The sequence below is a fragment of the Bos indicus genome, chromosome 15 (assembly GCF_029378745.1).
Source record: "Bos indicus isolate NIAB-ARS_2022 breed Sahiwal x Tharparkar chromosome 15, NIAB-ARS_B.indTharparkar_mat_pri_1.0, whole genome shotgun sequence".
Taxonomy (NCBI): Eukaryota; Metazoa; Chordata; class Mammalia; order Artiodactyla; family Bovidae; genus Bos; species Bos indicus.
The window spans coordinates 39140318-39165507 of record NC_091774.1 but is presented as its reverse complement, the minus strand read 5'-3'; the positions used below and the strand labels follow the sequence as shown (position 1 = coordinate 39165507).

The following is a 25190-nucleotide window of genomic DNA, read 5'->3' as shown; positions in this document are numbered from 1 at the left end:
TGGGTGAGTGGCAGGACTAATTTTTTGTTTGTTTGCTTTTTAATAGGAAGATGATTGCTTTACAACATTGTATTGGTTTCTGCCATACATCAACATGAATCAGCCATAGGTATATATATGTCCCCTCCCTCTTGAACCTCCTTCCCACCTCCCACCCCATTCTATTCCTCTAGGCTGTCACAGCACCAGGTTGAACTCCCTGTGTAATACAGCAGACTCCCACTGGCTGTCTGTTTTACATATGGTAATGTATATGTTTCAGCCTTACTCTCTCAATTCATCCCACTCTCTCCTTCCCCAATGTGTCCACAAGTCTGCTCTCTATGTCTGCGTTTCCATTGCTGTCCTGAAAATAGGTTCATCAGTACCGTCTTTCTAGATTCCTTATATATATTTGTTAATATATTTGTTTTCTCCATCTGACTTACTTCACTCTGTTTAATAGGCTCTAGGACTAATGTTTGATTCAGGTCTGTGCCCAAGGAAACACTGGGGGAGATTCTTGCACCTGGCTTTCTCTGTTTGGCTTTGGGGTTGGTGCCTGAGGCTCTGGCCAGTGAGCACTCAGGCTCAGCTCCTCTCCAAACATCTGTCACTGGGGACTGGGAACCTAAACTAAAGTCTAAGCCAAGAAAACACAAGCTTTTCTTTGAAACTTTCAAAATCTCTTTCCAGGGCTCTATGAGAACTTCCCTGGGCTCTAGGCACTTTTGTCTTTGTGGGCTTCTTCCTTCATAAAACAACAGTAAACATTATATTTTATGACTGTGTAAATCGAAATATAAATAAATTAGTACTATATAGTAAAATATTTTATTAGATCTAAATTTTTTTTTTTCTTTTGATTTTAAAGAGACCATTTTCAGGAATCGCCAAAAGTATTACAAGCCGTAGCACTGTACCTACAGGGGCCAATGGATGAATCATTCTTGCTCCTTTCCATCCATCAGTCTGACCTGTTCCAACACGCTATGAGAAGGGCAATAAAGTCAGATAGCCATGGCATCTGACCCTGACTTAACTGGTCAAAAGCCTGTTTGCTCCTTTGTAAAATGAATGAAAGTAATGTCACATTTATTCTAGGCAGTGAGAGTGGAGAAGGTGAGCAGATGTAAGTAAACCTCCCAGAATATGGCCATGAACAGAGGTGAATGATAGTCGCTAGTTGGGGCTGACCCTTTGCAACCCCAAGGACTGTAGCCTGCCAGGCTCCTCTGTCAATGGAATTCTCCCAGTAAGAATATAGCAGTGGATTGCCATTTCCTTTTACAGGAGATCTTCCCAATCCAGGGGTTGAACACAGGTCTCCTGCGTTGCAGGCAGATTCTTTACCATCTGAGCCACCAGGGAAGCCTACTATTAAGACACATTTCTTGACTTAAAGACAGGTCAACTTAAAAAGTATCAGCAGATACAGGCTTGACTTTATCTTATAAGCTATAGACAGTACATTAGAATATGGCACAGAGTAGGTGTGCAACAAAAGTTAGTTCTCAGTCTATCCCTCCTTGGAGCACCCGCCTCCATAGGGTCCGCGGGTTGGGGTGGCAGCTTCGTGGTGGCACAGAGCCCGCAGTGTCCCTGGACCCTATGATTTCCTCGCCAGACCCTGGGAATTCAGCGTCGCAAAATAAACACCACCGCGCCGCTAATCGCCAGCTCAGAAACAAAACAGCGCTGCGCTGGGGATCTGGGCAAAATCAGCCCTCCCTCCTCCTCCTCCTCCTTCGCCGCCGCCCTCCCTTCCTCGCGCTGCTCGGCTTGCTCGGCTCTGCTCAGCGCAGCGCAGCTCGGCAGCCGCCAAGCCCAGGCAGCACGGTCTCCAGGTCGCCAGCACCGGCTCGGAGCTCCGCTCCCCGCCTGGGCTCTGCCAGGTCTCGTTTCCGCGAGGACCCCTTCGGGCAGGAGTCGTGCGGCGAGAGCCAGCGGCCAGGGCACAAAGTTGGGGGCCCGCGAGGATGAGGCTGTCCCCGGTGCTCCTGAGGCTGAGCCGGGGTCCAGCGCTGCTGGCCCTGGCGCTGCCCCTGGCGGTGGCGCTGGCCTTCTCCGACGAGACCCTGGACAAAGTGCCCAAGTCAGAGGGCTACTGCAGCCGCATCCTGCGCGTCCAGGGCACGCGGCGTGAGGGCTACACCGAGTTCAGCCTCCGCGTGGAGGGCGACCCCGACTTCTATAAGCCGGGAACCAGCTACCGCGGTAAGTGGCCGGCCGTGGTGTTGGGGGCGCGGGACCTGGCCCCCGGAGGGCGCCGACCGCGCAGTGCCGGAGGAGGGCGCACGGTTCCCAGGCGCACCGTGCCAGCGCAGCCCGCCGAGGGCCCTTCTGTCCTGGATGCCCTATCCTTTTAGCTCCGAGCCAGTGTCCGGCGCCGTCGCGGGGCCGCAGCCAGGAGATGCAGCCCCCAAGTTCGAAGCGCGGTTCCCGGGTGTGGGTAGAAGCTGAGCGACACGTCACTCTGGCCTGGCTTCTACCCCGGCCGGTTCCAGGAGAGCGGTGGCGACTCGCCTTTCTCCAGATCCGTCTCTGGGGTCGAGGGGACCCTGGTTTCTTTTAGTCGGGTCCTAGGCAGGGTGGTGATTCCAGTTTTCCCCACTCCCATCCCTGAAGAAGAGGAAACCAGCTTTTCACAGACTGGCCCCCAGTGGGACGGTCATTCCAGCTTCCCCGGACGGATTCCTACAAGAGAAGGGACTTGGGCTTCTCCCCTAACTGGTCCTAAGGCGGGGGGAGGAGAGGAGAAGAGCCCAAAGCTTTTCGGAAGGTTGCCTGGAAAGAACTCCAAATTATTCTTTGACGGTCCCAGGCGAGGGAGAAGACCCTGGATTTCTAGGACAGGCTCCCAGTGGACTGAGAGCTCTAGGTAGTTTCAAACAGGGGAGGGGAATCCAATCAAGATGGAAAGGGAAGCCCAGATTCCTGAGGCCTGCTCCCTGGAGGCCAGAGCTGCTCCCGCAACCCCGAGTCTCAGTACCCGCAGAAAAGCGGTCTCTAAGCTCCTCAGCTGACAGCCGGCTTTCGAGAGCGCAGAGAGGGTATGTACAAAGCAAGTGAGCGCCTCCCGGGCCTGACAGGCAGCTCGACCAGCACAAACCTGAAGACCCCTGACGCCATGCCCAGAGCCCAGAGCCCCTTTCTTAAGCCGGGTCAGGTCCCCATCCATCTTTTCCCTGCCGTTCTCCAGTCAGGAGCCAGGACATCAGGCAGGGAAGGAAGCCTGCCTAGCCTCACCGGGGGCCCCGTGGGCGGGGAGTGACAGAGCACGTGTCCCTTCACCCCGGGCCCTTCATAGGTCAATTCTGGGGCTAAGCAAGGAAGAGAGGGGCTTTGGGGCACTCATGGGGCAAACGGGCCCACAGCCACCGCCCTTCCACCCCCACTTTCCCCGTTCCTAAGCGTCGCGAGAGGAAGCTATGGGGGCAACATTGGAGAAAGTTCGGGGTAGTGCCAGCTGGAGCCCGGGTCACACAGGCGACCAGAACCAGGGACCACCTTTCCCAGAAGGCTTCTCCCATTTTCCTGGGTTTGTGTTCCCGATTCTCTCCGCCTGGAGCTACCCAGAGCGTAGTCCGCTTGTGGACCGGCTCTATGCCTGGCGGGTAGCCCTTGCAAGCCCGCACGGCTAGGAGGGGTGGGGGGTACTCGGCGCGGAAGGATGGGGGTGGGGTGGAGGACACCGAGCCCGGCCCCCAGGGAGCTGGCAGCGGGTTGGCCGGCGGCCCAGCAAGCCGAACCTACATGCGGTCGCAGCCTCTTCCCCCTAGCTGGGAAACAGCCAGTCCTCTCCGTGGACTGGAGGGAAGTGGGCGTAACCCCACTGGCCTCTTCAGCCCTCCCCCAAACCGAGGACCTGAGTTCCCTGAGAAAACTGCCTCAGCTCCACGTGGCAGCGAAAGAGGTGGCTCCGCAGTCAGTCCCGGGTTTAGTAGCTGTGTGACCTTGTACAAGTCCTTTAATTTCTCGGATCCTGTTTCCCAGTTATTGAAAACAGATGTTTGTCTAGCTACCCTGGGCGGTCTTAGGGAGTAAATGAGTGCATAAAGATGAGCGTGCCTGAGGTACAGTGGGTTCCCAGTATATATTAGTTTGAGTTGTCTTTGAGGCCCAAATGGTTTAATAATGGAGGGATGTGCACGGTCAGGTTCATTTTGTTTCTGCCACGTGTGTGTGTTTAAAAGTAGGTTTTTTCTGCACTCCTTCAAGCCAGTCTACCAGTGGATGCCAGTTACCTGGTGCTCATGAAATAATTGAATGAGTGAGTGCATGAATGGTTTCTCCTTATTAGGAGGCTTGCTTAAGACTATTACTAGTTTAGGATCAGGAGAATTTCTTTTGGGGATAATCGAGGCTAGCCTGCAGCCCAAGGGTCCTACTGGGTCTCTATTCCCACATGAATCCTCCCAGTTTGGCTGAGCACTGGCAGTGAGGGATCCCAGCACTGAGACAGAGATGCATCTGGGATTCACATGAACAGAGGGGTTCCATGATGGCCTAAGTATCCATGGACAGCAGGTGAAAACTGGGACTAGACTTTCACCTTATAGGTTATGCCAGCCTACAATGTTAGTCTTCAACTGTGATGCCCGACTCAGGCTGTTGGTGGGCAATCATCTTACCTCTTTTCTGGTGGCTGAGAGATCTTGCAAGAAAGATCTTGCAGGAACCAGGCTAATACCTTCTGAGTCAATACTTCGGATTAGCAAACCTGATTCCGCCACTCAAAGTTAGGAAGAAAAGGGCACTGGCCTGGTTTGTGACGTTTTCTGTTGGCTTATACTTTCTTAGAATAGTTACGTTAGAAGTAAATCTAATACATTCTGCTCTGGGTATTGACTTAGGGCTGTGGAAATTAACATTCCCCTGGTGTTCTGTTTGCTTTTTTTATTTTTTACTGAATTAGGGCCCCTCACAATCTTTGGAATCAATGGCCTGTTTTCCTGCCTCAAACCTTTGTCCTCGGGATTCTAGTTTATCCCCACAGAGCTTCCACTCTCCATGCCCCTACTCCCACCCTCCCATCTCAGCATATCGTTTAGATTTTCTAGACTGGAGTAAAATGGTCACTATTGAAAAAAAAAAATTGAAACATGGGGTTTCTTCTCAACAGTCAGGATCCAATTGAGATGATGATTCAGCCTTTTCCCAAGTTGTTAGCACTATATTGACTGCCTCCTCTCTCCCACATCTCTACCCTCCCTCCCTCTTCCCCTCAATACCACTCCCTCTGCAATAATTGTGCTTTAGAAGGCTCTGAAAGGCTTGCTCTGTTTCTGACCATGGCCTCCTTTGAAAAAGAGATTACAGTGATTAAAAATAACAAGTTGAGGATCCTCAAGGGGCTTCCCTTATAGGAGGACAATTTGCAGGACCAGTCATTCCCAGATCACAATTTCAAGCCAAATAGAAGAAAATCAGCTGAAATGTTCAAGAATTGATTGAAAATAAGAGACTCTTTTGTCTGTCCAAATGTCTGTTTATTACGAAAATAAAGCCAGACCCTGGCTAATGAGAGTGGCTTTTCCTAGATGCTCTTTAAAGGGGAATTTCAAGGAACTTGATGGGGAAAGAATGTCCAGGCGAGATTTCAAAAGCTTGTCCAGCATAATTAAGGGATTTATTCTAAACAGGGAGGTTTGGAGACCTCCAAAGCTGCTTTGCCTTCTCTTTCTTTCTCTCACTCTGAGGCACACACTGCCATAAGAATGTGTGTCCCAGAGTGTCCCATCTCCACCTGGTAGAAAGAACACAGGCTTTGATGTTGGCTGGGTCTGTTTCCACTCTGGCTCAGTCACATAGCCACTGTGTGACCACAGGCAGGCCACTTTACCTTTCTGAGCCACAGTTTCTCCACCTGTAAAATGAGCCAGCTTCTCCCACCGTCCTAGTGTAGCTGTGAGAATTAGAAATAATTCATGTCAAAAGAAACTGTCATACAGTAGGATATATTATATATATATACACACATGCACACACATACATACACACATAAATATAATGCTGTGAGATCATTATTTATTTTGGAAATAGAAAAATACTTGGCAGCTAACACTGGATGAGACATTGTGTTAAGTGCTTCCTACTCATCTCACATATTCCTTCCTGTACTTTGGGGCAATTTACTATTTTTATTTTACAGATGAGGACACTAAGCCTCAATAATCAGTGGAGTAAGGATACAAACTAAGGGATGTCTAACTGCTAAATCTGTACTCTTAACTAGTTTTCTATACTGACTCAATAAAACGAATTAGTGGAATGAATTCACCCAGCTACCCTCAGTCTTCTGGGTGGTGTGTCTTTGTTGAAGGAAAACAGCAACAACAAATCAAGATAATAACTGACATATCTTGGGACACTAAGTCTGAAGTGATGGGTCCTTATTTACATTTGCTTTTTTTCTTCTTGTGGATTTCAGTATTGCATTTGCCCATAAGCCAAAGGATTAATTTAGAAACATGAAGAAACTTGCCAGACTTTGGCCAATTCCTTTTGTTTGTGGGGACAGAAACAAATTGAAAAGAGAAAAACCTTAATTTGACTCTTGTTTTATTTTGACATGCAGATATTATATTACCATGTCGGTAAAATTATATGTTTGAAAAGTATATACGTAGAATATGAAAAACTTAAGCTGGATGAGGTCTTTTAAATAAACTTTGTACGTAGTGGTGTTTTAGAATTAAGCACTGCTGATGATATTGTAATTATTTATAAGTGACTCTCTTGTTTCCTTTTTTCGTTTTATTATATAACTTTAATTTTTAACTTTTGCTCTCTTTTTATAAGTATTTAGTTCAAATCAATAATAAAAATTAAAAAGATGTATACATATATAAATGCTTAATTGTTGTGGGGCTTGTTCCTTTGAGTTTGATGATACACAAAAGTCAGAGCATACAAAAAATGAAAGCATATAAATTGAAATTTTTCAAGGTTTAAAACTTGAGTACTTACCTATACAAGTTAAGTTGTCCTTCTCCAGCTGGCTGACTGAACTGGAACAAGAGATTATAATTGTTGGTATGTTCACAAACATGCTGTTTGCTTATTATACATAGAATGACAGATTGTAGATCAATACCAATTTCTGTAGAGGAAAAAACTTTAGCCATCTTGTATTAATCAGGATACAGGCTAAGTTCATTACAAAAAGACCAGAAAATACAATATTTTAAATGAGAAGTAATGCTGGGAAAGATTGAGGGCAGGAGGAGAAGGGGATGACAGAGGATGAGATGGTTGGATGGCATCACTGACTCGATGGACATGGGTTTGGGTGGACTCCGGGAGCTGGTGATGGACAGGGAGGCCTGGCATGTTGTGGTTCATGGGGTCTCAAAGAGTCGGACACAACTGAGTGACTGAAATGAAATGGAAAGTCCATGGTGATGGGCAGTGTGCTCCACGTGTCTACCCAGGAACCCAGGTTCCTTCTGTCTTGTTGCTCTGCCTCTTTTAGCACTCTACAGCCCAGAAGTAGCCACAAGTCACAGTACCTGAAACATGGCTAGTCCAAATTAAGCTGTGCTATACATGTAAGACACACACTGGTTGTTGAATAATTAGTATTAGAAAAATAATAAACTTCTTGTTAACAATATTTTGTATTGATAACATGTTGAAATGATAATTGTTGTTGTTTAGTTGCTAAGTCATGTCCAACTCGACCGCATGGACTGTAGGCCACCTGACTCCTTTGTTCATGGGATTTTCTGGGCAAGAACACTGGAGTGGGTTGCCATTTCCTTCTCCAGGGAATCTTCCTGACCCAGGGATTGAACCTGCATCTCCTGCTTGGCAGGCAGAATCTTTGTACCACTGAGCCACCAGGGAAGCCCCAATAATTGCATATGCAGGCTAAATAGAATATAGTTAAAATTAATTTTACTTGTTTTTCATTTGTTTCTGCCGTTGCTGCTGCTAAGTTGCTTCAGTCGTGTCCAACTCTGTGTGACCCCATAGACGGCAGCCCACCAGGCTCACCCATCCCTGGGATTCTCTAGGCAAGAACACTGGAGTGGATTGCCATTCCCTTCTCCAATGCATGAAAGTGAAAAGTGAAAGTGAAGTCGCTCAGTCATGCCTGACTCCTAGTGACCCCATGGACTGCAGCCCACCAGGCTCCTCCATCCATGGGATTTTCCAGGCAAAAGTACTGGAGTGGGGTGCCATTGCCTTCTCTGTCATTTGTTTCTACTGGACACTTATTAACAAGTAAAATGAATTTCCCCTGGAAAAATAATGTCTCACATTCTCTTACTCAGTGACAGGTCATCTAGGTGACCTGTCTGTTTCTCAATGGCGTGTGAATCAGTAAAGGGAAGGAGTGTTGGGGCGTGTGTGTGTGTGTGTGTGTGTGTGTGTGTGTGTTTGCATGTGATGTGCTGATAGGGTTCATACCGAGAAGAAAAAAGGGGTCAATATGTCAGAGTAGCTTGTCTGTCTCACCCTCTTCCTCAGTAAAGGAGGAAGCAGCAAGAAAGGAAGAGGAAGAAGTTGGTAAAGCAAGAAAATGCAAGAGAGGGAGAGGAAAAAAGAGAAGAAGGGGAAGAAGAAAGAGAGGAAGGGGGAAGGAGGAAAGAAAAACTTCACTGGGATATACACTTAGAATGAAAAAGAACGAATTTACATTTTTTTAGAGTTTAAAAGTCTTAATGAAGAATATAATTTTCATCCTCTTAATGGATAATTTCCCTCAAATCAGACCCCATTGATCTGGTATTGTTTTATTAAGATTAATTTTAAAATAAGTGCTCTTAATTTGCTATGGAATTTACTAAATTTTCTGATGTCAAAGTTTTTAATTGATATAGTTGATTTACAATGTTGTTAATTTAAGGTGTACAACATGGTGAATCTATATATGCATATATTCTACATATATTCTATATATACATACATGTGTTTTTTTCAAGAGAAGAGTCCTATCTTACTTGAGGGTTAGATTCAAGGGTCATTATGGAAAGCAAAAATCACATAAGTGAAAATTACTCCTTACAAATCCTTTGCAATTGTACATAAATGATCACATGGATACTAGATTCAAACTAGCCTTATTTATGTGTCCCTGCAGATAGTTTTGTTAGTGGGGAATAGAAACATATTGATATTTCTCAGGAAGTCCAGCATCTACTTTTCCCTCCAACATTGGAAGAGACCAGTGTTTCCTTGGTTGAATACTGTACAAAACCATTGGTTTGCTCGTCCTTAGACACTGACGTGACAAGTACGAAATACTCACCATCTGATGAACTGAGAGAACCAAGAGCCCCAGCTCATGCTCACTCAGGCATGTGAATACATGTATGTGCATGAGTGAACATGAAGTGGCAAGTGGCCCAAATGATCTCAAGTATTATTTCCTCTCTCTGTTTGTAATCTGATGGTGTGCAATTGTGTCTGATTCCAGTCACATGCACTTCTCTGGAGCACCTGTGTCAGAGAGCTCACCATGTCACACAAAGCTTTCTGTGTGGCTGGCTAGCTCTTGCTGATTTAAAGTTTCCCGTTTTTACGGGGTGTCTTGGCTGGGCTGGAGTTGAGGCTAGGATAGGAAGTGTAAGCAGTTAGGTAACACCCCAAGAAGGCCTTTTTGAGCTCTGCATAGACAAGGCTTCTAACTTTCAGAGTACTCAAAACTGCCATGAAAAGTTCAGGGAAACTTTAAACAGGGGCCCGCTCACATCCACTGATTTGCTGGGGTCCAGGAGACCCATAGGAAATAACCTGGATCCTGTCTACTGTTGTAGTTCTGATATTTGAAAACACAGACCAGGTGGCGGGGGGAAGGACAGGGAAGGCCCACAAAACACTGTGTGGGGGGATGGGGTGGATGCAACAGTGGGAAGACCTGAATTCTTGGCGCTATAGGAAGCTCTTCTGAGGCTTCTCCTCTTCTGCTCTTCTCCCTTTTCCCCCTCTCCTTCTCTCTCTCCATTTTCTTTTCCTCCTCTTCTTTCTGTACCTCCTCTTCACAGCAGCAACCCTGCCCTTTGAATTTCCCAAATACACCAAGCTCATTTCCACCCCAGGGCCTTTGTATATGTTCTTCTCCATGCCTAGAATGCCCTCCCCCTGATCTTTCTATGGCTCACTCTGTCTTTTATGTCTCAGCTCAGATGTCATCTCTTTAAAGAGGCTTCTCTGACTACCAATTTATGGTCCCCATTACTTTTGCCTGGTTTTATTTTCTTCATAGCCCTGAACCACTCTCTGAAATGGTCTTGTTTATCCCCTGCTTCCTCAAGCTAGAATACAAGCTTTATGAGAGCAAAGACTTGTCCTTTCTTATTGGCTACTTTATTGCCAGCACCCAGAACATTGTGTGGCCCTCACAGGCACTAAATCATTATTTATAGAAAAATGAAAGTGTTGTTAAAATCCCAAGAACCCCTCTAAGAGAGAGATGTGAGATCTCCCTCTAAGAGAGCTGGATAGAAGGAAGGGACAGCATTTTTCCCTCTGCCAGACAGAGGTGAGGCCAAGGGATGGGGACAGATGGCAAGGATCTCCAGGTGGTGGCAGCAGAGAGAGAGGATGCTCAGTGCCCTGGGGGTATTGGCTGGAGCCTGAGGGCTGGCAGATGGTCTGGGTCCAGGGTGAAGGCTGTTGGAAGGGAAGGACTGGCAGTCCTGTGCACGGTGGAAAGCGGGATTGTTGATGGCTCAGAGGTGAGGAGCACACAGACAGCAGGCAAGAGAGCAAAGGGAAGCAGCTGCCAGCCTCAGATGCTGACTCTGACTACCTGGAGAAGAGGGCACAGGGGATTGTTGAGCCCTCAGACCTAGACACCAGTTATTAAAGTGACTTTCCCTGAAATCAGCACTTTGTGGAGTCATTTGCGTGGTTTCTAAACCTAGCTATGCGTCAGAATCACTTGAAAAGCTAAATACAAACACACACACACACACACACACATATATATATATCTTCACTGGCCCCACCCTAACAAAAGGTTGGATTCCAGAAATCTATATCCTTTCTATCTTTTTTTAAAGCAAGATGATGAGACACAAAGAGAAGGTGGCGACTTCCCTGTGATTGTGCTTCCCCATCCCCATGTCTCCAAGCCCTACCCCCAGCCTCCTAGTCCCACATACTTTAGCACCAGGTCACTTCACGGCCCTGTCCCGTTACTGTCAACACAGTGGCCAGTGGCATGTCCTTAAAACCGATGACACAGTGGTGGCATTCCCCTGCCTTGGCTGTGAAGTGGTGGGAGGGAAGGGCTGCAAGCTTCCTCTAGGTGACAACACTCACAGATGAGCGGTGCCTGAGCCAGGATGGACTGCATCGTAGTGTACATCTCAGCAGCCAGAGACTGCCTGACGTGTAACTTCTGCTCTTCGTTTGGGGCCTGGCTTTTGGAGTCCAGCAAAGTAAGGTCTCCCTTGGCCATATGGCAGACCTTGAGGTGTCTGTGGAGAAACAGCTGTCCTAAGTTCTGATTAAATTGCTTGTTTCTTCAACCGTTCTTTGTAGGACCCTGTTTCTTATTCCCTGCACCTTAGACTCCAGATGTGCTCTGATAGGGAGGGAACATGGTGGAAGGATTATCTCCCCTGTTCTGGACACTGTGTTTGTGTTAAGCTTGCCAGGTCTCGTGTTCGCTGTTTTGGCAGCTGTGTCATACTCTGGAATCACACTGAGCTTGCAGCCAGCAAAAAATTCCTGCGATTTGATGGGAAGGCTGGCTGCCCTCCTTTCCCTGGACTAGTGAAACTAGTCCTTGAATATCAGCTTTGACATGATTCCCCATTAGACTTAGTCCAGCATGTTTGAGCCCATCCTGCTAGCTGTCAACCATTTATGAATCTGGATTCTGTCACTGAGTGACCTATTCACATAATCTAATTTTGGATCATCCACAATTTTGACAAGCAAGCCTTAGAAGTCTTTGTCTAAGAAGTTGGTAAGAAAGATGAGCAGGTCAGGGCTTAGGACAGAGCATTCTGACCTGCCTTAAAATCTTTCTCTAAAAAGCTGACATCCAATTAAAATAGCTTGAAAGTCAACCAATCTTCTGTTACCTCAATGGCATTTGAATACTAACTGCCACCCTGCTGGTCAACCACCTCAGTTTAGTTACAGATACTGTTTCTTTAGCTTGTTAATGAATCTTACAGTCTAGGTCGAATTATTTTCTTTCTTTGCTCCCAAATTAGTCCAGAGTCTTTCCACTGCAAGTAACAGGAACAAAGTCTAACTAAAGCAAAAATAGAATTATTGAGCCCTATATTTGGAAAGTCCAAGGGTGGATCTGGCTTCAGGTTTAAATGGATCTAGGGACTTAAACAAAGTTCTCTCTCTTTCTCTTTTTCTCTCCCTTTTCCTTTCCTCTCCATTGTTCCCAGTCCCTTTTTTTTTTTGCCTTCTCTCTCCTTCCATCCTTTATCTCTTGGCTGCATTTTTATGTGTTGACACAGTTTTTCTTACTGCAGATAAACTTTCTCTAGGGAATGCCAGGGAAGGTAACTGTTAACAACCTTCAGCGAAAAGTCTTTCAATCAGTTCTGTAAGTGAAAGAAAAGTGCTTTTCCCTTTAATTCCAAACTGAAAAATTCCAGGGAAGGGTTCTGATAGGTCACATACCCAGGGGAATGGGAAACATTACAATATGGAGGTAAATTGCTTCTGTGTCACTTCTGTGACTTGATAGTTCAGGAGGGAGAAGGGGGACAGTGATTGCAGCCCCAAAGATTACATGGTCAGGGGAAAGGGAGATGCAGGTGTCTTCGACAGCATGTGTTAGAATTTCCTTCCCTAGTCTGAATCCCCAGCTGCATTCTCTTGGCTAATATATCTCTGATTCCTCAGGCGCATCCTTCCCATCCATTCCTCTTCCCATCTACATATTGGTAAGCTCAGGACCCATTCACCTGGCCCCCAGCTATTCCACAGTGAGGGAGCATATGGGGGAAAGAATGAACTTCTGTTGAGTTGTTGCAATGTACTTTGTATACCGTATCTCCTTTAGTCTTTATGACAAATGCATGAACTGATAGTGATGATCCCTCTTTTAGAGAGGGGAGGAAACTCATTTATCTTTAAATATATTTTATTAGCAAAATTTATAAATACTTCACATTATAAACATTCATTAATTAGTTGTCATAATAGCAATATAAATACTATTAGTGCCATTTTACAGGAGATTGTCAGCTGAGATAATGAGAAGTTAAATAATCAGCCCAAGGTAACACGTAGAAAGCAGAGGGCATGGCAACCCACTACAGTGTTCTTGCCTGGAGAATTCCCATGGGCAGAGGAGCCTGGTGAGCTACAGTCCATGGGGTCCCAAAGAGTCAGACACAACAAGTGACTAAGCACAGAACAGCAACATATAGAAAACAGGAATTTGAACCCCGATCTGTTAGCTACATCCATTATACATCCATATCTACAGCCCTTAAAACCTTAAATATGCATGATCTTTAGTTTTGAATGGGAGGGAGTTCATCTCTCCCTGGGAATGTTGGGAGCATTCATTGAGGAAGATCACCCAAGAGAACAGAATAAGCCAACCCCACCCCATGACTTGCTCACCCTTGCTCACCCAGGATTTGTAATCCTGCCATTGTATTTGCCAACCTGTCAGCAGCATCTTCTCCTGCCTACTCCTGGCGAGGTGGGCTGAACTGCCAGTTTCTAAGTGAGGCATGTGAGTCACAGCTGCCCAGAGCTCCAGAAGTCGTGCAGAATCAGGACGGGACCACCGTAGCTAATGCAATCCTCCAGCAGTCCTTACAGCCAGCCCCACGTTACAAGTTAAGGCGGCAGCTCAAGTTCATTGTTGCTGATATGTGGGGCGTGAAGACGGGGCATCTCAGTAACACAGAGCAGGTGGATGGCAGTGGCTGGCCTTGCAGTGGGACTGGAATCTGGTTCAAGATCTTCTCATTGACGTTGGGACTGGAAGGGTCGGAAGCCCAGAGGTAAGGTGGGGAGAGTGGCCTAGACAAGATCCAGTAATGACAACGGGCATAGCAGATGCACTGAGGTTTATATTAGAGGGTTGACAAGACAACATTTGAAAGGCCAGAAGGTTCTTTGGGAGTTAGGTGGGACTGGAGTTTTCATATACTTAGGAAGGGAGAACTCCACCTTAGGTGGAGATCTGAGGCCAGGCCCCAGTGTGCAGCATCACATATAAACAAGTCCTCATATAAACAAGGCAGGCCAGAGAGGCCCTTGCCACTGAGCTGGTTTTTAGGGAAAGGTTGTAATCCGTCTTCCAGCCTGGTTTTCCTAAAACATAAATTAATATGACATTCCCCAACTCAAACCCTCCATTGTGTTCTTGTCACCTCCAGAGTGGTATCCACACTTGTTAGCAACACTTTAAAGATGTTTCAAAACATGTGAAATGTCATGTATGAAACGAGACGCCAGTCCAGGTTCAATGCACGATGCTGGATGCTTGGGACTGGTGCACTGGGACGACCCAGAGGGATGGTATGGGGAGGGAGGAGGGAGGAGGGTTCAGGATGGATAAAAAAAAATAAAAATAAAAAAAATAAAGATGTTTCAAAGATGCTTCTCCTCTTACTCTCCTAGCCTCTTATAATATCTTCCCTCCCAGCTCGCAACAAATAAAATACAGAATTACTTCTAGTTTCCAAAGCCAAAGCTGGCCCACCATGCCTCTCCCTCTCTCTGAGATGCTGTTGTTCCTCTTGTCCACTGGACAAACTCCTATATATCATTTAATTTGCAGGTCAAATGCCCTTCCTCCACGGTGCTGCTTCTGCTAAGTCACTTCAGTCATGTCTGATTCTGTGTGACCCCATGACTCACCTTTAACTCCCCCCGTAGACTCAGATGTTCCCTCCTCTGGGATCCCAGAGCACGTCACTCATACATCGATAACACCCATCATATAAAAATACCTGCCAATGCAGCCTTTTCTCCCAGCTCTTAGACTGTGTGCTCCTAGAAGGCAGAGGCTAGGTCTTTTCTCGGTGTGTCTCTAGAGACGTAGTTCAAGACAAAATGGGTCTGTGTTCTCAGAAAGTGTACAAGTTACTAGAAGAGACCAGCATTTAACAAATAACTCACAAATATTTAATTGAGATTGGGTGAGAAGTATTCAAGGGGGGAAAAAAGTGTGTTGAAAGGCTATATTGTGTGGGGTTAGGAGGGGCTGAGTGGCCATAATAAGGCTCACTCTCTAGGGTGTGAGGAGCTGCAAAAAGACTCAATTATAAAGACTTATCCAAACCTGCACAGAACCTGGCCTGTGACTATCAGCCCCAAAGACAATGATCTCCACCTCAGTCCTCTCAGTGGTCGTCCATTGTCACCTACTAGTTTTTCTCTGGAGACTCAGCCTCTGGAGATTGACCCTGAGGACCAGCTTTTTAAAACTCATTGTTGGTTAATCAGCTTGCTGAGTGTCATGATCTTTATGATCATCATCATCATTTCAGTCATCATCTTCATTCCCAACATCACCAAGACCACCATTATCATCCTTTACAATTTTGAATCCTTTATATATATGCCAGGCTCTGTGGTAAATGTTTATTTAGTCATCTTTACATTCCTAAAGAAAGATAATATCATTAACCCCATTTTTTAAAAATGAGTATCAGGGAGGTTAAATAAGATCATATACTTATTAAGTGGTAGCTCTGGGACTGTAATCTGAAATCTTTGCTTTTAACCAGTTCCCTGTATATGCTCACAGAGTGGCTCCAAATGGACTTTAAAATTTTTTTTATTTTAATCCTTCATAAGCTTTTTTCTTTAATATCCTGGGTCTCTTAATGACCTCTCTCGGGAAGCACTTGGGAGGAGTCATTAGAAGATGCTATTATTTATTGCCAAGCAGTTGTCTTCAGTCAATACTGGGACTCAGAACACGCTGCACATTTGTTCCTTTGAGGAGTCGTATAATGGGGCTCACTAGAGGGACGGGGATCTCCTCTCTTCCTTCAAATTACAGAGTGTAACACAGTCATAACCACTGATAATTATGGCTTGAAACACCAACTGCAGCCTCCAGAGCCTCCATCTTCTGGACTGTATTCAATAAGGTAAAGTAAAACCTTAGTTTTCTAGAACCTACAGGAATGCATCATTCTGGGAAGCTGTTTATGGGTAGCCCTTTAAGTGCTCTGCACAAATATACAAAAAGATCCATACTTATCATTCAGAAACATTGTTTAATAATATTCTTGTCAAAACAAAATTTTAATACAGAAAAGTTCAAAATCTTGCATCTTGGTGAATCATCACTTGTTGAATATACTTAAGCAACTGGCACCCAGATCAAGAACTAGAAGGACCTGCACTTCAGAAGCACTCCTGTGTCCCCACCCTAGATCAGCCCTGCCTCCCCTTCCCACACTTGAACGCACTGGCCTGACCTCTAGGATCATAGATTATTACTTTTCCTGGTTTGGGACTTCATATAAATGTCATTATACTTTATGTATTCTTTTGTGTCTGTCTACTTTCACTTAAGATTGTGAGATAATCCCTGTTGTTGTAGGTAGTAGTAATTTGTTTATTTTTAACTGAAAGGTTCTACTACAATGATGCTGCTGTGAATATCTGGTAGGTGTCATTTGGTGCACACATGCCTGCATTTCTGTTGATTTAGGAGAGGCAGTCCTGGGTCATAGGGAATGTATAAGCTCAGCTTCAGTAAATACTGCAGAACAGTTTTCCAGGGAAGATTGCTCATTTTCAGTTCATCAACTGAGTGTGAGAATTCCAGTTAAGAACATTCGATAATGTTAATCCTTTGAAGGTTATTCAGTCTGGTGGACATGCAGGGGTATTTTACTGTGGATTTAATTTGTATTTCCCCATTGACAAATGAGGTTGAGTGCCTTTTCATATGTTTATTGGACATTTGGGGACCTTCTTTTGTGAATTTTCTGGAGAAGGAAATGGCAACCCATTCCAGTATTCGTGTCTGGAGAATTCCATGAACAGAAGAGTCTGGTGGGCTACAGTCTACGCAGTCACAAACAGCTGGACATGACTGAGTGACTAACACTTTTTGTGAAGTATTAGTTCATGTGAATTGCTTATTTTCTTACTTTGGGCTGTCTATCTTTTTCTTATTGATCTCTGAGAGTTCTTTATATATTTTAGATAAAAGTTTCTGGTTAAATGTATTGCCAATACCTCCTTTCACACCATAACTTACATTTTCTTATCAAAATTTTGTTTATCAACAGACATTGTTATCATTCCATTTACACATCTTGTTTATCATCAGTGTTTTTAAATGTTCTACTAAAAAAAAAAAAAAAAAACTTTCCCAGGCCAAGATCATTCATGTTTCATCTTATGCTACTTTCTAAAACCTTATTGTTTCACTTTTTCACATTTAGCTCTACAATCCATGTGAAATTTTGAGTATGATGTGAGGTAAAGACCAAGATCCACCTGTTTATGTACCTTTTAAAAGTTGTGTTAGTTGCTCCCTCATGTCTGACTGTTTCCTAATTGTCACTGAATATATCTTCTTTCTCCCACTGCTCTGCAGTACACCCTTAATCATAAATCAAGTTTATATGTATTTGTGTAACTTTATCTGGACCTCAAACTATTCAATCAGCCTATTTTTCTTTCCTTGCTATAGTACACAGGCTTAATTTCTATAGCTGCATTGTCTCAATAGCTGGTAGTATAAGTCATCCAACTTCGCCTTTCTTTCTCCAGGTTGCCTTATATATTCTTGGCCCTCTGCACATATAAATTTTAGAAATGGCTTGTCAATATCACAAAATCATGCTGTAATTTTAATGTAAGTTGCCCTAAATTTATAAATCAGTTTGAGAAGAATTGACATCTTTACAACACTGAATCTACCAGTCCATGAATATGATTCAGTAAATATAATTACATACCAACTCTGCTATCCACTGTGCTGGGCTAAGATGTGATTCTTACCTTTGAAGGACTTACAAATAGGTAAACAAATACTTGCACACAAAATATTTAATGTGATCATTTCATCGCTGATAATAATAAGAGCTGATATTTATTGTATCTGTTATCTGCCAACAATGGTTTTAAGGACTTTCATGCATTATTTATGCTTCACATTGATATGGTGAGGTAAATACTGTTATTAGGCCCATTGTATCAGCCAGTTCAGTAGCTCAGTTATGTCTGACTCTTTGCGAACCCATGAACTGCAGCACACCAGGCTTCCCTGTCCATCACCAACTCCCGGAGCCTGCTCAAACTCATGTCCATTGAGTCAGTGATGCCATCCAATCATCTCATCCTCTGTTATCCACTTATCCTCCTGCCTTCAATCTTTCCAGCATCAGGGTCTTTTCCAATGAGTCAGTTCTTCGCATCAGGTGGCCAAAGTATTGAAGCTTCAGCATCAGTCCTTCCAATGAATATTCAGGGTTGATTTTCTTTAGGATTGACTGGTTGGATCTCCTTGCAGTCCAAGGGACTCTCAAGAGTCTTCTCCAACACCACAGTTCAAAAGCATCAATTCTTTAGCGCTCAGCTTTCTTTATGGTCCAACTCTCACATCCATATATGACAACTGGAAAAACCATAGTTTTGACTATTTGGACCTTTGTCAGTAAAGTAATGTCTCTGCTTTTTAATATGCTGTCTAGGTTGGTCATAGCTTTTCTTCCAAGGAACAAGCATTTTTTAATTTCATGGCTTCAGTCACCATCTGCAGTGATTTTGGAGCCCAAAGAAATGAAGTCTGTCACTGTTTCCACTGTTTCCCCATCTATTTGCCATGAAGTGATGGGACCAGATGCCATGATCTTAGCTTTCTTAGCTTACTCCTTTCCCAATTGGAATTTTAACAAGATCCAAGGGAAAAGAGCACCCAGGTCTTGATGGGGCAGTCAAAGGAAACATTACAAAAAAGATGAAAATTTAGCTGATTTCTAAAGAAGTTTGCCAGGAATGGAGGAGGTGGAACATTCCAGGTGTATGAATAGCCAAGTGGAAAAAAATAATACTGTAGGATGAAATGATGGCTTTTCAGGAAACTGCCAGTGAGAGAGTCCCAGGACTGAAATGTGGTGTAGCAGGGAATGGAAATATGGTTGGTGGAGCTTCCCGGAGAGACAGAGTCTGTGGGCCCATCAGTCTATGGAGTTTGAGCTGCAGCCTGAAGTCACTGACTGTGCAGCAGAGACTGCGTGTCTAGCTTAGGTTGGGCTCCTCAGAAGCAGGTATTATTCATTTCCTAGGGTTCCCATGTATAGTACCATAAACCGGTGGCTTAAAACAACAGAAATATATTTGCTCACAGTTCTCAAGGCGAAAAGTCTGAACTCAAGGTGCTGTCAGAGCTGTTTCCTTTTGGAGGCTCCAAGGAGTTTCTTCATGCCTCTCCTAGCCTCTGGCGGCAGTCCTTGCCATTCACTGGCTTGCAGGCGCCTCACTCCCATCTCTGCTTCTGTCATCACTTGTCATTCTTCCCTGTGTGTCTCTGCATCTCTTTGTCTAAGGACATTGGCCATAGGCACTTGGACCAACGCACTTGGACTTAGGGTCACCTTAATCCAGTATTATGATCTCATCTTGACTAATTACATCTGCAAAGACCCCATTTCCAAAAATGGTCACATTTCCAGAAACCTGAGGTTAGGCTTATAATATACATTTTAGAAGGACACAATTTAACCCAGAACAAATCCTCAGGGGATGATCGGGGTGCAAGTGACTCTTAAAGGAAGTACTCCCAGGGGAAGCCAATAAAGGGTTAGGGACCTGGGACAGGGGAGGAAGAAACCTCACCTGGCCGTGACCCCGGGTGAGCTCTGATCCTGCAGGGCTATTTAGAGATGTCACGTCCTCAGAATCGTCACCTGATGCAAGGGAGCTGGGTCTTTCGTGTTTGGCAGAGAAACTCCAGTGCCCTGAGGCTGGTCCTTCAGGAATGAGCCACAGGTGCCAGCCTCTGGAAGCAAAGGCTCATCAGTGCCAGGGCCACGTACCAGGGCACAAAGGAATTTGAGGTGATATGGGCACAGCCCCTTTATTGTCTGCCTCTTACTCTCTGTTCCCCTTCCTTCAGAAGTGTGTAGGTTGGCTTTGAAGGCCCACCACCCTAACCTAGATAACCTCAGACTGCTGTTATCTGTCTGTCTGAGATCTCTGAGGGATAGAGATCTGTCTATCTGTCTATCCCTATCTGTCTATCCCTCAGAGATCTCAGTTCTATCTCTTGACATCAAAGTCATCAGTTTCTGGGTGCCATTGCTTAGCACCCCACATTTTTTGCTCTTCTCTACTTCATTATGTCTTTTTTTCCCCTCAACCTTTCTTCCTTACTTTCTATCTGACCTTTTATAGACATTAGTGGGGCTATCTGTCTATCCCTCAGAGATCTCAGTTCTTTCTCTTGACATCAAAGTCATCAGTTTCTGGGTGCCATTGCTTAGCACCCCACATTTTTTGCTCTTCTCTACTTCATTATGTCTTTTTTTCCCCTCAACCTTTCTTCCTTACTTTCTATCTGACCTTTTATAGACATTAGTAGCCAATCTTTGTGGTTATTCAGAAACCTAGGTTCCTTCCATCTTGTGGCTCCAATCCTTCTCCTGGGGTATCAGGGTCCTCTGCTGGATTCCCCTGCATGCAGCAGGCAGAGATGGGAAAAGAAGGATGGAGAATCATGTAGAAAATTTGGAGGGGCCAGGCAGGAAGTGGCATTCATCCTGTCCGTCCATGTTTTCCACCAGCAGGACTGGGACACAAGCAGAACAAACTGCAAGGGAGGCTGGGAATATGTTCCCGCTGAGTGCCCACAAGAAATAGATGTGTTTTGCCACATCCTCAGTTTTCATTCCAATCCCAAAGAAAGGCAATGCCAAAGAATGTTCAAACTACCACACAACTGCACTCATCTCACACACTAGTAAAGTAATGCTCTAAATTCTCCAAGCCAGGCTTCAACAATACATGAACTGTGACTTCCAGATGTTCAAACTGGATTTAGAAAGGGCAGAGGAAACAGAGATCAAATTGCCAACATCTGTTGGATCATTGAAAAAGCAAGAGAGTTCCAGAAAAACATCTACTTCTGCTTTATTGACTATGCCAAAGCCTTTGACTGTGTGGATTGCTACAAACTGTGGGAAATTCTTAAAGAGATGGGAATACCAGACCACCTGACCTGCCTTTTGAGAAATCTGTATGCAGATCAGGAAGCAACAGTTAGAACTGGACATGGAACAACAGATTGGAAAGGAGTACGTCAAGACTGTATATTGTCACCCTGCTTATTTAACTTATATGCAGAGTACATCCGGAGAAGGCAATGGCACCCCACTTCAGTACTCTTGCCTGGGAAATCCCATGGATGGAGGAGCCTGGAAGGCTGCAGTCCATGGGGTCGCGAAGAGTCAGACTCAACTGAGCGACTTCACTTTCACTTTTCACTTTCATGCACTGGAGAAGGAAATGGCAACCCACTCCAGTGTTCTTGCCTGGAGAATCCCAGGGACGGGGGAGCCTGGTGGGCTGCCGTCTATGGGGTCACACAGAGTCAGACACGACTGACGCGATGCAGCAGCAGCAGCAGAAGCAGAGTACATCATGAGAAATGCTGGGCTGGGTGAAGCACATGCTGGAATCAAGATTGCCAGGAGAAATATCAATAACCTCAGATATGCAGATGATATTACCCTTATGGCAGAAAGCAAAAATGAACTAAAGAGCCTCTTGATGAAAGTGAAAGAGGAGAGTGAAAAAGTTGGCTTAAAGCTCAACATTCAGAAAGCTAAGATCATGGCATCTGGTCCTATCACTTCATGGCAAATAGATGGGGTAACAGTGACAGACTTCATTTCTTTGGGCTTCAAAATCACTGCAAATGGTGACTAAAGCCATGAAATTAAAAGACGCCTGCTCCTTGGAAGAAAAGCTATGACCAACCTAGACAGCATATTAAAAAACAGAGACATTACTTTGCTGACAAAGGTCCACATAGTCAAAGCTATGTTTTTTCCAATAGTCATGTATGGATGTAAGAGTTCGACTATAAAGACAGCTGAGCGCCAAAGAATTTTGAACTGTGATATGAACTTTTGCTTTTGAACTGTGGTGTTGGAGAAGACTCTTGAGAGAAACTTGGACTACAAGGAGATCCAACCAGTCCATCCTAAAGGAGATGAATATTCATTGGAAGGACTGATGCTGAAGCTGAAACTCCAATATTTTGGCCACCTGATGCAAAGAACTGACTCATTGGAAAAGACCCTGATGCTGGGAAAGATTGAAGGTGGGAGGAGAAGGGGACGACAGAATATGAGATAGTTGGATGGCATCACTGACTCGATGGACATGATTTTGAGTATACTCCGAGAGTTGGTGATGGACAGGGAGGCCTGGTGTGCTGCAGTTCATGGGGTCGCAAAGAGTCAGACAGGACTGAGTGACTAAACTGAACTAATAAGGAGTTTATGCTGCAAGCAGCTGAGTCTGTCTTGGGCCTATCTATGGAAGTATATAACATTAGAGAACTGTCAAGACGAGTTGCTGACCATGTACTATTTTTATCAAATTGTGGTTACTAAGAGCGTTCATCTCAGGCTTGGTGGATTCAACAATTCCCAAGGAAGATCACAGTTCAGGTGTTTCAGCAGGTTCTGAAATGTGAGAGGGGGCTGGGTGTCGAGGGTGAAAGTTCATCACTCTACAAAATGAGCCTTTCCCGCCATCACCTGCCCTTGCAGCCCACAGGTCTGGGATGCTGATGAGGGCTCACATTTATCCATTTGACAAATGGAAGACAGCTGATTCTTGTGCTTATCATCTGCTTTCTTCTTATCTTGCAGTGACGCTTTCAGCTGCCCCTCCCTCCTATTTCAGAGGATTCACCTTAATCGCCCTCAAAGAAAACAGAGAGGGTGATAAAGAGGAAGACCATGCTGGGACCTTCCAGGTAAGAACGCTTCTGGGCTTACCCAGGGTCCTCCATCGCTGTAGTAGGTTGAGGCCAGCTGCAAGGTGAGTGTGCTGCGGAGGCTGATGGAAAGGAGCGGGACAGGTATCTGAACAGGCTTTTTGTGCAATTCCCTTGACCATTGGCCGGGTGGGCCAGGGCCACGGAAAGACCCATAACAGGGTGCGCAGCAGACGCCTCAAGTCTCCCTTAAGGCCGTGGGGCTTGGCCTCCAGGCAGGGCTCTTCTGGGGCTCATGGTGCCTTGGGCAGCAGACAGTCCAGTGTGCTGAGAACTTCCAGAACCCTGGCGAGGATCCGGCTGTTTTTCCTGTGCAGCCGCTTCTTGACTGGCAATTCTCAAGTGTAAACGGAACAAGAGCTTAGGATGACCAGACTGGAGGGAGTTCAAAGCACAGGAGAAGGACTATTAAGGGAACGAAGAGATTGATTTATGAGGGAAGATTAAAAGAATTAAACATGCTTTGCTTGGCTAAATGAACAGGGCCGAGTTGAAGAGGTGGTAATGGTCTTTAAATGTCAGTCCTCACAGAGCAGCCTCCTCCAGAGGAGGCCTCATTTGACTTTGTACAAAAGGGCGCAGCAAGACGAAAGTGGGTCAGGAGAAGAAAGGGAATCTCAAAGGCAAGGGCCCTGACAGTGAGTCATATTTCACTGTGCAACATTCTTCCAAGGGAAGTGGCGGGAACATCACCCCCTTTTCAGAGGCTTAGAAAGAGGCCAACGAGTTGTCAGAACACGTCCCAGAAGGACTGGGGCCATCCTAGGAGGAGGCCTGGCCAAATCTGCTGTAACCGTTTCTCATCTCAAATTTCCATTGTTCTGGAATCCATTTTTATCTGGCATTTGCAAACTCAGAGGGGGAAAAAAAACAACAACCAAGGAAGAATACTTACACCCATAGCTGGCTGCTGGGGATTCTGGTACAATTTGTGGGTTCCATGGAGCACCCAAAATATCTTCCTTGTCCAAAGATATCTTTAACCCCTTATGGGCAGGTTGTAATTTTGAATCCTGTGATTTAAAAAAAAAGACAATGTCCGGTGTTTAGGAATCTGGGCTTGTGGCTGAGTGGGACCATTAATTCCATGCTCATTGTAATGTCCTTCTGTAGATATAGATGGCAGGAACTGTTTTGGAATGTATCTGAAGGAATTACTCAGATACAGTCTGTATTTGTTGGGTACTTACCATATGCCAGGCACTTGGTTAAGTGCTTTACCTTATCTCAGTTTATCTTACTTTACCTTATCTTAGTTTAATTCTATCAGCAACCAAGTAGATCCAAACTATTACACCTCTTTCACAGATCAGGAGATTGAAATTTGAGAAATTAAATCCCTTGCCTAAATGGCTAGTAAGTAGTAAGGTCAGGCTTCTCTATCACATGTCTGATTCCAGTGACTAAATGTCTTCCTTATAGTCCTGGCCATGCTCCTGGCATAGGTGTGTTTGGACAATGCATCAGCAAGGTTGTCATTATAGAGAAAGGAAGATTCATGCGTGCATTCAGCCCACAAGAGCACTAAGATGTATCCCCCTTGTTCTTGGAGGTGTGAATGATTTATCAGATTGGGGCAGCTGAGAGATCTAGGCACCTGAGTGTCAGGAGGAATCAAGTTCTAAGAAGGGAAAAGGAGGGGGGGAGGTGGGAGATGGGAAATGTGATCTTAATATTTACTAAAACAAAATTTATCTGCTTTAAAATGAAGCTTAGAAATATATTCCCCAAAAGAGTTGAAAGCAGGGACTTGAACAGCTATGTGTACACTCATGTTCATAGCAGCAATATTAATGACAGCCAAAAGGCAGAAACAATCTAAATATCCATTGGTGGGTGAATGGATAAACAAAATGTGGTGTATACATACAGTGAAATATTATTCACCTTTAAAAAAGGACATTCTGACATATGCTATAATATGGATGACCCTTGACATTATGCTAAATTATATAAGTAGGCACAAAATGACAGATACTGTCTGATGTCACTTATATGAGCTTCATCATCAAGTTTATAGAAACAGAAAGTAGAATGGTGGTTGCCAGGAGATGTGAGAGAAAGGGAAATAGGGAATTATTGATGAAAATGTGTGGAGTTTCAATTAGGGAAGATGAAAAACGTTCTGGAGATAGATGGTGTTGATGCTAGTATAACATTGAATGTACTTAATCCCATGAACTGTATACTTAAAAATGGTCAAAATGGTAAATTTTGTGTACATTCTGATACACATACACACACTAAATAATGCCAGAGTTAGGCCAGTGGGGAC

General features: G+C 44.8%; 1 protein-coding gene across 1 annotated transcript in view; it reads left to right on the top strand.

Annotated features, from left to right (window-relative positions):
- Positions 1-1720: 1720 nt before the first annotated feature.
- The window catches only part of SPON1 (spondin 1), a 315970-nt gene continuing 292500 nt past the window's right edge, over positions 1721-25190 (top strand). The window contains exons 1-2 of the mRNA XM_019975385.2: positions 1721-2196; positions 22788-22894. Coding sequence (XP_019830944.2) covers positions 1959-2196; positions 22788-22894 — 345 coding nt within the window. The 5' untranslated portion in view covers positions 1721-1958. The remainder of the gene's footprint in view (positions 2197-22787; positions 22895-25190) is intronic.